The 12,141-nt window shown below is 32.8% G+C and overlaps 1 protein-coding gene across 1 annotated transcript; it reads left to right on the top strand.

The window, feature by feature from the left end:
- Nucleotides 1-7,341: 7,341 nt before the first annotated feature.
- Nucleotides 7,342-11,868, top strand: LOC137830903 (transcription factor bHLH157-like). The gene is made up of 10 exons (XM_068638303.1): nt 7,342-7,664; nt 7,780-7,869; nt 8,104-8,170; nt 8,266-8,307; nt 8,470-8,529; nt 8,890-10,461; nt 10,715-10,816; nt 10,930-11,076; nt 11,167-11,292; nt 11,425-11,868. The coding sequence occupies exons 1-10, from the start codon at nt 7,549-7,551 to the stop codon at nt 11,596-11,598; spliced, it is 2,496 nt and encodes an 831-aa protein (XP_068494404.1). The 5' UTR covers nt 7,342-7,548; the 3' UTR covers nt 11,599-11,868.
- Nucleotides 11,869-12,141: the final 273 nt, after the last annotated feature.

Below are 12,141 nucleotides of genomic sequence, written 5' to 3'. Positions count from 1 at the left end.
TATTTTATTATAATATAAATATCAGTATTAATGAAATAATAATATAAAAATAAAATATATATTTAATGTAATAGTTATAAACATATATATATATATAAATAACTTATAATATACTTAATAATTTTTTAAAAATATATATGAAAGTTAAAATAAGTTTATTATGAAATTTTAATAAATAAAAAAGTAATATATTAAAATAAATCATCAAAATTTAATTAGTTTTATTTTATTTATTAATTTAATAATTTTATTTATTTATTTAACATAAAACATATATTAAAAAAATATTAAATTTATTTTATTTTATTAATTATTTTAATATTTTTTATTTTATTATAAATTTAATTATTATATATTTTAAATATTTTTTATTTTAAAATAAAAAATAATATACTTTTCAGATTATATTGTTATTTTTGAAAGAAAATTATAGACAACTATTAATAGTGCAATAATTCAATAGAAGGATACAATTGTTTGATGATATAATTGAAACGTTTCACCTTTCTCTTTTTTTTTAATATTTTTTGTTCTTATAAAACTCTTTAATTTTATGATCTTGTATGTATGTTGTCTATACATTTTTATTGTAATGACCTATAACTAAAAATTTCTTATTTTTCTTAATATTAATCTTAGATAATTTCATAATATGTTTCCTTTTCAATTGTTTTCTATTTGAGGCTTCAATATGACACAGTAATAATGTTAAACTCTCCACACTATAAAAAGAAAGAAAAAAAGATTGACAGATTTTTTTAATCCCTAATAAACTTTTATTTTACTTTTTTTATCTCTCAAACTATATCTAAAACACTTTATTTTACTATTCTAAACAGTGTCTAAACAGCTTTTGGATAAGAAACGAAATAAAAAGTTGTTATGGAAAAACTATTAAAGGCTAAAACCAAAGTTCAATAATTTATTAGAGATTAAAAAATATTTAAGTAAAAATGACTTAATTTGCTTAGTTTAATTATAATTTGTTTTTTAAAAAAATTATCATAAGATAAATATATATATATATACATATATATACATATATATATATATATATGTTTATTCTTACATATCATAACCTATAATTAATATTAAAACATATTATAATGCAAACAAAACAAATCCTAAATTTAGTAACATCTACATTTATATTGAAAGATGCTCTTTGACTTAGTTATCTTCGTTATCTTTAACCTTAAAAATGACACTTGGTTTTATTTCTACATCGAAGAATTGTTTGTAAATTAATTGTTCGATTAATGAAACCTCAAATTAAGTTATTTGAGTAACAAACCAATATAAAAGTTCTTGTTTCAAAATCTTCTTTCTTGTCATTTATTTTTTTCAGGTTGGTATTCCTTGTATTCATAGTATAGAAAAGATTATTATATAAAATTGTTTTAGAGCAAAGGGTTTTTAAGAATTCTTTTTGGCTCAAATTTATCCACTCTCGGTTTGTAAAGATGAAGAAGGGAAAGGGGTAAAGAAATAAATGAGAGTCAAAGTTTGAGAAAAGAATTTGTATATCTATTATTCATATGACAATACACCTTTACAAAAGTATATAAAGGAGTTATATCTAGCAGAACTAATACATTCATTTTGATTTACTTCAATAATAAATATATAATAAAATTACAATTACTGAAAGTTATAAATAGGAATACTAACAACCTGTAAACTGACCACTAATGCAATACTAACAGTAAATAATTTTAGACTAAAAAAATCTGAATTAATAACCAACATTCTCCCTTAATTCTGATTTGGAACAACCTTCATGCCCAACAGATCTCTTAACTTGATGAAAACATTAATCTTCAATGGCTTAATGAGAATATTTGCAATCTGATCTTCTGATATGCAGTATTCCAATTTGATCATGTTCTTCCCAACTTGGTCTCGCTAGAAGTGATATCGAATATCAATGTGTTTACTTCTTTGATGAAAAATCGGATTCTTTGCAAGATTAATTGTAGAGACATTGTCAACATAGATCTTGATTGGAACATATAGATTAAAACCAATTTGAGTCATGATATTACTGAGCCAAACTAATTGACAAGCACTTGCTGGTGCTGCTACATACTCAACTTCACAAGTAGATAATGCAACAATTGACTGTTTCTTTGATGACCACAAGCAAACATGTGATTTTTTGATAAAAATGTTTTAAGAATCAAATTACCCTTTTTTATCAAAAATTGAGAATTGATTTTCAACTATGTTCATCATGTAACCCTTTTCGGCCAGTTGTCCCATACTCAACAAATTACTTTTCATATCAGGTACATATAAAATATCATAGATGTACCTGTGATCACCATTCTTCAATGTGATAAGAATTCGCCCTTTTCCAGTCACCGGAACGAACCTGCCATCACCGAATTTCACTTTTGTACGAAATGAGTCATCCAAATATGCAAATAGCTCCTTCTGACCACACATATGATTCGTGAAACCTGTATCTAAATACCAAGGCTGATTGTTTGAAGTTTCATTTGATGTGGCTTCCATTAGTACTGCTTGATCCTTTTCATCTTGTTTGTGATTACTATCTTCTTGAGCACAATTGGCAGCATGATTATCACCTTTTGATCTGCACTCATTTGCATAATGGCCGCGTTTATGGCAGTTATAACACTCTACATTTGATTTATTATACATGCCTCTTCGTCCTCCGCGACCGCGTTGTGACCATGTCCTCCGGGCTAAGAGTTATTTGAACTTGGATTGTGATTGGAACCAGTGTTGTTTTGCTCAACGCCTCCATATTTTGGCCACCACGTCCCAATCCTCTGCCTCGTGAACTACCATGTTTATGATAGGAGCTACCAATTGAGACTTGTGCTTGTAAAGCCTGTTCAATTGGTTTTTCAATCTTATTGTCATTCATCCGCTGCTCATGCGCTCGTAGGGAACCAGACAATAACCCTACTATCATTGGTGAAATGTCATTGGTCTCTTCAATTGCGGCAACAACATGTTCAAATCTAGGGGTTAAAGACATCAAAATCTTCTCCACCTTTGCCTTCTTCAAATGTGTTTCACCAATGGTCTTCATTTGATTTGTCAAGGCAAGAACTTTATTTATGTAGACATCAACAGTCTCTATGGTTTCCATCTGCAGCAGTTCATATTTGCGTCTTAGGGTTTAAAGACGCACCCTCTTGATCTTGTCATCACCTTTATAATTGGTTGACAAAATGGTCAAAGCCTCACTTGCAGTTGTTGCTCCTTCTATCTTCTCAAACGTCTCTTCATTCATCCCTTGATGGATGAGATGCAAAGCCTTCTTATCCTTCTTCTTTTGCTCACGATGTGCTACTCCTTGTGCCTCAATTGCATTATCAGCTAATGCAGACACTCCACTCTCAACGACATCGCATAACTCATGATAATAAAATAAAACTCTCATCTGCACACACCACCGATTGTAACTCTTTCCATCAAGGATAGAGACTGATAATTGGGTAGAGTTCATGATAACAGACTGACTCTAATACCAGTTGTAGAAACTAATTGAAGGAAATAACAAAAGACAAAAAGTTGTTGAAACTGATTGAACGTAATTGCACGAAATTGCAAAACTGCTGAACTAATACATTCATTTTGATTTACTTCAATAATATATATAATAAAATTACAATTACTGGAAGCTATAAAATAGGAATACTAACAACCCTGTAAATTAACCACTAATGCAATACTAACGAGAAATAATTGAAGACTAATAAAATCTAAATTAATAACCAACAATAATGTTATAGGAAGCATGACCAAGGCGATTATGCCATATTTGAAACTTAGAACACACAAAGTTAACACTAATATTGCACATAGTAGGTTTGAGTTTGTGAGTAAACGGAGGAAACACATAAAGACCATCTTTAAGTTTTCCTTGTAGTATGATTCGCTTTGTATCCTGCTGTTTGACAAAGCAGTAATTAGAATAGAATTTAAAAAATACATTATTGTCTTTAACAAACTTAGAAACACTTATAAGATTTTTTGTGATGTTTGGAACATGAAGAAGTTGATTAAGATGAATGACAATGTTATTGTAAGGAGTAATATAAGTGGCAAAGCCAATGTGAGCAATGGGAGTACCTGAACCATTACCTAACTTTACATCCTCGTTGCCTTTATAATTGGATTTAGTGGTAAAAGCATTGAAGTCACTTGTGATATGATGTGTAGCACTGCTGTTAGGATACCAAAGAGGATCGGTGAATGTAGATGGTGCTCCCAACATAGAAGGTTTGCAGATTCGTTGGTTGAAGCAAAAAATTTAGTAACATTAGCATTGATCGAGTTATTTGAATCAATGTCATACCTTTGCCAATAACGGAGAGCTGAGTGACCCATCTTTCCACAAATTTGGTACTGGATCTTGAAATTGGGGTTTTAGTTGCCAAAAATTCTATTTGACTCTCTAGAGAAACGATTTGAGGGTCGTCCACCACGCCGACCACCTCTGTGATTTTGATTCATCCATGGTTTGGTTGATGTAGGGTTTGAAGTTTGCCAAGAAACAGTCGAAAGATGTGCTTGAACAATACTAGAATCCAACAAACGATGTTTATCAAAACGTTTCTCTTGAGCAAGCAGAAGAGCCTCAATGCCTTCAAATATGTATGAATCGATGCGAGAGGTGAAAAAAGTAATGAAATCATCATATTGGTCAGGTAGGCCGTCCATAATAGCTTTGATTTGATCATCGATCGAGATCCGAGCACCGATAGCGGTAAGGGTATCCACGATTTTGATCAAGAAGATAGGTGAAAATGGAGCGATCTTTCTTAGGATTGCATAACTGTACCTTGAGTTTCTTGATTTTGGCTTGAGATTGAGTTGTATAATATGTATGCAATTTGTTCTAGATTTGATAAGTTGTGCGAAGATCCACCATTTTTGTCAAGATTGGCGTTGTCATGGACGCAGGAAGCCAGACAACGAGAATGTGATATTGTTGTTGATGCCGAAGAAAAAAAGGGTTAAAGTGGATGATTCTGGACTTTCAGCAGTGAGAAATTGTGGAGGTGATGAAGGATCCTCCAAGAATTGTGAAAGATTGAGACCATGTACAATGACAGTGACTTGTTGTTGCAGGAGAAGAAATTTACCATCATCCAATTGCAACGAGATTGAAGTAGAGAAAGTATGAGGTGTGAAGGATGAAACACCAGAAAAATTTTCAAGATTGCTAGCCGAAGAAGAAGAAGAGGAAGACATGAGTAAGAAGAGCTTTGTATACCATGTAAAGATGAAGAAGGCAAAGAGATAAAGGAGTAAATGCAAAGTCAAAGTTTGAGAAAAGAAATTGTATATCTATTATTCATATGACAACACACCTTTACAAGAGTATATAAAGGTGCTTACAAAGGAAAAGACTAAAAGAGAAGAGATATATTATCCCTTTACACGGTTCATGTCGCTTATATATACATACATATATATATATATATATTATTTTATTTTTTTGAAGAATTATTGTTGGAAAAAAAAATTAAAAGATTATAGTGAACTTTTAAGTTTAACTCAATCTTACAAAACTGACTTATAAGATGAGGTTTGTACCGCTGTCAACTTGTGCGTGAGACAATATTTATGGATGATCATGACATGATAGCGAATAATAGACCAAACAAAATCTTGTTATGATGACCTCTAAATGGTTATGATATCATCATAAGAACTAGACTTTAAGTCAAACTCAACCTTATAGGATCTGCATGTAATTTTACACCTATTTATACTATGAAATGACCTTATTTATAGTTGATGTAAGATCTTTAACAAATTATATTAAATTTTTTTATAAAAAATAAATAAAATAAAATAAGATTTAACATACTCTAACGCGTATACACTAACCCGTATACAGAAAGAGTCTATATTCGATGTCTTCAAATGGATAGTCCTTACAAAAAGAAGCAAACAATACTCTACTACTTTGCGCCGTGTGTACTATGCCCTTGCAATAAAACACTTCCCCACCCCCCACAAAACCACTTCCAATTCAGCAGTAACAGAAATGTAGCAGACCTTTGGTTTGATCCTAAACTTAGTCACGCCAATAATTTTCAACCACTAGCCCACATGACTTAGACTAAAATTATATTAAGATATTATTCGTAATAAAAATGCTAAAAGTGTAACTAATAATATATTTTCCATTATAAACTAATGATAAAGGTAATGATTTTTCTTTTGTTACAAACCACTTTTTACTTTTTTTTCTCAATCTTATCTTAACTCTACATCTACAATCCAAATCTCTTTATTAGTTAGACAATTTTATAACAATTGATCATACGTAGTGAAGAATGATTTTTTTAAGTGCTTAATTATGTTTAAACTTATATTGCTAATTATTTTGTTTACATTACTCATAGTTTTTTCTTTTCATATCTTTAGAAATTTCTTAAGTGAGATCCAAGTAAATTCCATTTCTAACCTTAATATTTAAAAATTAGAAACTATAAACATAGAAAGATACACTATTTCACCCCCCCCCCACAAAGTTAATTTAGAGATTAAATTTCACAATACACTACTTTTTATATGAATATCCTCACTCTAGATTGTCTTTAAAACAATTTATTTGATATTCGACATCGCCTAGAGATAAAGACATTTTATAATATATAAATAGGTGCAATCTCATCTTGTAAGTTGATTTTATAAGTTGAGTTAGACTTAAAATCTTTTTCTTAATATGATATCATAGTCATTTATAACTTATCCTAATGAAAATTTGTTGGGTTCATGAAACCACCAGTTATTGAACTACCTATTATATGGTTTTTATTATGTTTGCCTATAGAAGTATCTATTATATAATTCCTATTGTGTATCTATTATATAATTCCTATTGTGTAAGTGGGTAGTGAGTTGTGTATTTGGCAAACAATTCAATCTAACATAAGACTCATTTGCAGTATTTCGCAACTTTTGATTAAGTTATACTCAAATTTAATGTTCCTAAAATATATCACTTCCATGCTCTTTTTTCAATTCATAATAATGGAGTTATACACAAGCACGAGAGTAAATGTAATACAATATTCCCGTACAAACTTTCAATGTTTCACATTAAATGCGTATTGCCAGATGAAACAACCAAAATGATTCTCAAATTACTTACAAGTAATTGTCATTTAACATTGAATTTATGGACCTTAACCCAATTAATGTTGATACGAAGAAGAAAGAATCTTCCTTTTAATAATTGTAAATGAATGCGAATATTTGATATCGAGAACAAGAAAAAGCAAGGTGGGAGAATTCCGTACTTCTCAAAAGACAAATAAATATGCCAAAACAAATGAATGAAGTGAAAAGTGAAAGAAACCAAACCCAACAACAAAACAACATTTTGATCTCTTCTCTTCTCTTCTTTCTTTCCTTAGTAACTTTGTTGTTGTTGACACTTGAAGGCTTGTTGTGTTAGTGTTTGCATAGTGGCTCAACTCACAAATCTGTCATCATTGATTCAATTTCAAAGATATATTGTTGGTAACACTTTGGTAAGTGCCAAATAAAATGGCAATGGTTGAGCCTCTTAATGTTACAAGTCTAAGGAATAAGCTCAAGACGCTTTGTGCTGTGGATGGCTGCTCCTACGTCATTTTGTGGCGCATTCATCCTCAAAATACCTTGTAAGCCATTTTTTCTCTTTTCTGTTCTATTTTAATTATATGAACCATGTTTTTTTATTCTGTTATTTGTATATTATTTTTAGTTTTTAAGATGAGAATGATGACTTACCTCCAGGGTGCTGAGAGTGGAAGATGTATACTGTGAAGATCAATTGGGAGAAGAGATTGTCAACACAGTTCCACATGTCCATTCGATGGGTGAAGGGTACACAAAATATTGTTATTAGCTTATAGTATAGTTTTTGTTTTTCCTATTTTCAGTCTCTAGTTTTGAATCCCATGGTTTCTTTTTCACCAAATCAATAAGAAAAGTTGGCCAATTTTAAATTTTGGCCAACTGGGTCATCAACACAGAGATTCGTTTGATGTAAAACTTAAAAGCATATAAAATGTAACAATGAAAGACAAAGGGATGATTTTGTCGTTATGGCATATGCAGAATTGTTGGTCAAGCTGCTTTGACTGGCAAGCACAGATGGGTGGACTCAGATGGTCAAATGTGTGAGGTACTTTTTTTTACTGTCAATTACCATTTTCAACATCTCATCTTCTCTCTTTGTAAGTTTTTCCCACTAGAAAAAAATTTGCTTTATTTCTGCAGGAAGATTATGGTTTGCATCCACAGTTCTTGTCCGGGATAAAGGTACCATCAAACTCCAAGAAAGGAACCTCCATGCCTCAGATTTATTCATATTCTTTTGCCATAATTTCCTTGGTTAAATATCACTTATAAATATACTTAATTGTCTATAGTATTCTTCTTCAAAGTCCTGATCATTGTGCATTGACCAACTATTATATGCAGACAGTTGTGGTGATATCTGTTAAACCATGGGGAGTGGTACAATTTGGATCCAAAAAGAAGGTTAGGATCATTGAAATGCCTGAAATATATTCCTGTTTTATCTTAAGAGGCTTATATCTGACATTTAAAGCAGAAGCTAAAGAATCTTAAGTCTGCTCTTTATGTATAGTCTAATTTTCTTATTCATATGGCTTTGAGTTGCATTATAGTTTTGAACTCGTCATGCATGTCCAAGTGTTTTAACTTAAACTGATGAGTTTCAATTTATGAAATTTAATAACATTTTGTAACTTCTTAAACCTTGTTGGCCTTACAAGCACTTATCCGTAACTCTTATGTGTTGTCTCTCGATTTTGTTTTCATCATAGCCGATAATTACTTAGTTAGTGCTCATGGATTATGATAATTTCTTTGTTGCAGATTTTGGACAGAGTGAAATTTGTGGAACAAACAGAAAGGTTGTTGAGGGGGATAGAAGATGAGGGTTTGCTTGACGTATTCAATAGTAGTAGAGATCTATATCTAGATTGTGAAAACTATGATCTCAATGGATTGTTGGCTTCCATATCTTCAGAAAATTTATATGATTGGAATCTCAAATCTGTTCATAGTGACAACTCTGAAATGCTATTGGGAAATTCATGTTCCTATGCAAGTCTCGATGACTCCTTCCCTTCCATGGATATGATTCTTGTTGAAGAAGGAACGACACCGATGCATGGATTCTCTTATCTTTGTGACCAATTGGCACCTGCAGTAGAAGCTCAAGCTGTATTCTCGGATAGGGATAGTAATGATTATTCCATGAACACCATAATTTCTAGAAACCCCAGTTTTGGCACATGGAGTGGTGAAATTTCATCATTGAATTCACTGGGGCAACAACCGGTATCTGAGATAAGGGATGAAGATGTTGAGTATATGCACTGTAAAGAGGCAAATGAATTTTCTAGTAACAAGCTAGCTGTTCAGGATTCAACATTGTCCTCATTAATTAGTTTGAATAGACTGTTAGACCCAACAGGCCCATTTCAATACCACACAGGATTTCCACTGGATATCCAACACTCTGCTCAATCTAGTATTGTGGGAGAAGTTAATTATCCTGATACTTTGAGTATGGTGCATGATCTCCCCAAGGACCTAGAGCCAGTTGATTCATTAGAACAATTTTCAAAGTTCTTCTCCATGAATGATCTCTGCCATTTGTTAGCTCCTTCAGACCACAGCATTTATGGAACAGTGACTGCATTGGATGAGTCAAGAGGATGTAATACCCCATCTTTTGGTCTGATTGGTAGTGGTGGCATTGATGATGTTCCAGTCACATATCAAGCTGAGCATAATAGTTCTATCACAACTACACCCAACATGGATGGTCAAGAAACATACTCAGCTATGCATTGTTCGGAAAACAGCCTCTTGGATAGCATGAGACATCATTTGAGCTGTGACCAAGCCGAGGAGTGCTGGGACAGTGTGGCTATGCTTACACCAGTGGTGAGTGCTGCTGCTACTAACACTGCTTTCTCTGATTGCATATCAGAGTCAAATGTTGGAACATTTGGCTCTGGAAAGAGATTATTCTCAGAGTTAGGAATTGAAGAGTTTCTCCATGGTTCTAATTTTGGAGATCAACCATCAACCAATAGAAAGCAGAGGACAGAATCTTCACCTGAGAAAAGAAATCCAAAGCATTTGACTAGTCATGCTTTGGTTCCTAAATTGGACATAACAAACAATCTTGCAGACCAGAAAGAAATATTCTCAAAGTCACAGGTAGGAGTAGGAGGCTTGTGGATAAATGACAGAAATGGAAATACTGGGAGAGCTGGTCGGGCAGATGCAAAGCCTCAAAAGGTGGTGGAACACAATAAGGTCACCAGGAAAAGGGCTAGACCAGGTGAAACAACTCGACCGAGACCTAAAGATCGTCAGCAGATTCAAGACCGCATTGGAGAGTTGAGAGGGATCATTCCCAATGGTGGAAAGGTATGCACCTTCAAAAGTCCTTGTGATAAGCTAGGAATCATTGACACTTCCATAGAATAATAGCACATCCTGGTGTTGAACACTTATTTATGCACCACACTTGTTGGACACCCTTTCAAATATCCTCATGATAACAAAAAGGAAACTTTTTGTTTATGCATCAGATTTATTCAGAATCTTAACCACTGAAATGTGTGCATTTATGATTTATTTAGTGAGTAACATACTAACAAATGTTTTGCTGATGAATCAGTGTAGCATTGATTCTTTGTTAGACCGAACCATCAGATACATGATATTCTTACAAAGCATCACCAAGTATGCAGACAAGCTGCAAGAGCCCAGTGAGCCTAAGGTAACTGATTAGACCTTTACCCTCTCTTGGCAAACGATACAAAACATTAAGCATTCTTATACTCTTTATTTCTTCACCATCATCATCATGATTGATTTTGTTGGTATCTTTAGCTCATTGAGAAGGCAAAAGACAGCAGTGTGGGAGATAGCAAGAAAAGTGGTGGTGGTGTTACATGTGCATTTGAAGTGGAAGGTCAAACAATGGTATGCCCAATTATAGTGGAGGATATGGACCCACCTGGCCAAATGCTTATAGAGGTAAGAAAATGTGTAGACTTCACACCCACATAGACAATCTGCTGTTCTTTTGGTTTGATGGAAGTAAAAAATGACTTGGTTGCATTGCAGATGCTTTTTGAAGAGCAGGGCTCCTTCCTTGAGATAGTGGACATCATTGGTGGGTTTGGATTGAATATCTTGAAGGGAAAGATGGAAATTAGGGACACTAAAATATGGGCACGCTTTATAGTTGAGGTAAGGTGTTAATACTTTACAAAAACACATGTCTTACAGAATGTCACCACACTCCATGGCAACCTTCATCTTGTTCAAAATAGTCAAACATAGCCTAAAGCTAATAACTGATTTGATTTGATTGTGCAACAGGCGAACAGACATGTAACAAGGATAGATGTATTTTGGTCCCTCATCAGAGTTGTACAGCAGAAAAACACATCTGGAGCGGATTCACCAAACAGGCATTGTAATATTAATGATGCTGCCTTTTCTTCAATGGACAAATATGAGCAACAGATATGCCAGTACTACCCATGTACATGACAAACATATTTGGATGATTAACATTTGAAGTTAGTGATGATGAGAAATTGGAGGCATCAGCATCAAATAGATTATAGATATAGGAATATAAGATACACTTGCCAAAATATTACAGGCTGATTTTTAAGCCCATGTTATATGTGTGCTGAAAATGTCTTTGTAATGGTTGAAGCACATAGTTTCACTTAGGCTAACCATATTATATATATAGTTTGCTCCTCTGTATTGTATGCTGCTTCATTTCATAATAGAAAATTAGAAGATTGATTATGTATGAATTGTATAGTTGGTATGTTTCTTGTTAATTTTAATAACTTTGGCTTGGTTGTATTAATATTACCAACTCCTTGAACTATGCCATCTGTATCCTCCTCTCATGTCCACATCCTGTATTGTTCTGTAGTACATATTGGTTCAGAGCAAAGACTTGGACCACTTCCTCAATCCTACTCCCTTTGGCCCAAAATCCCTCACTCATATATTCAAAGTTTAATGCTATCAACAATGAGTTGATTTGTTGGGAATATTTATTTAATATTTTTT

This window comes from Phaseolus vulgaris, chromosome 6, assembly GCF_000499845.2.
Source record: "Phaseolus vulgaris cultivar G19833 chromosome 6, P. vulgaris v2.0, whole genome shotgun sequence".
Lineage (NCBI taxonomy): Eukaryota > Viridiplantae > Streptophyta > Magnoliopsida > Fabales > Fabaceae > Phaseolus > Phaseolus vulgaris.
Note: the sequence above shows the minus strand (reverse complement) of the source record. Positions and strands in the feature narration are given on the sequence as shown.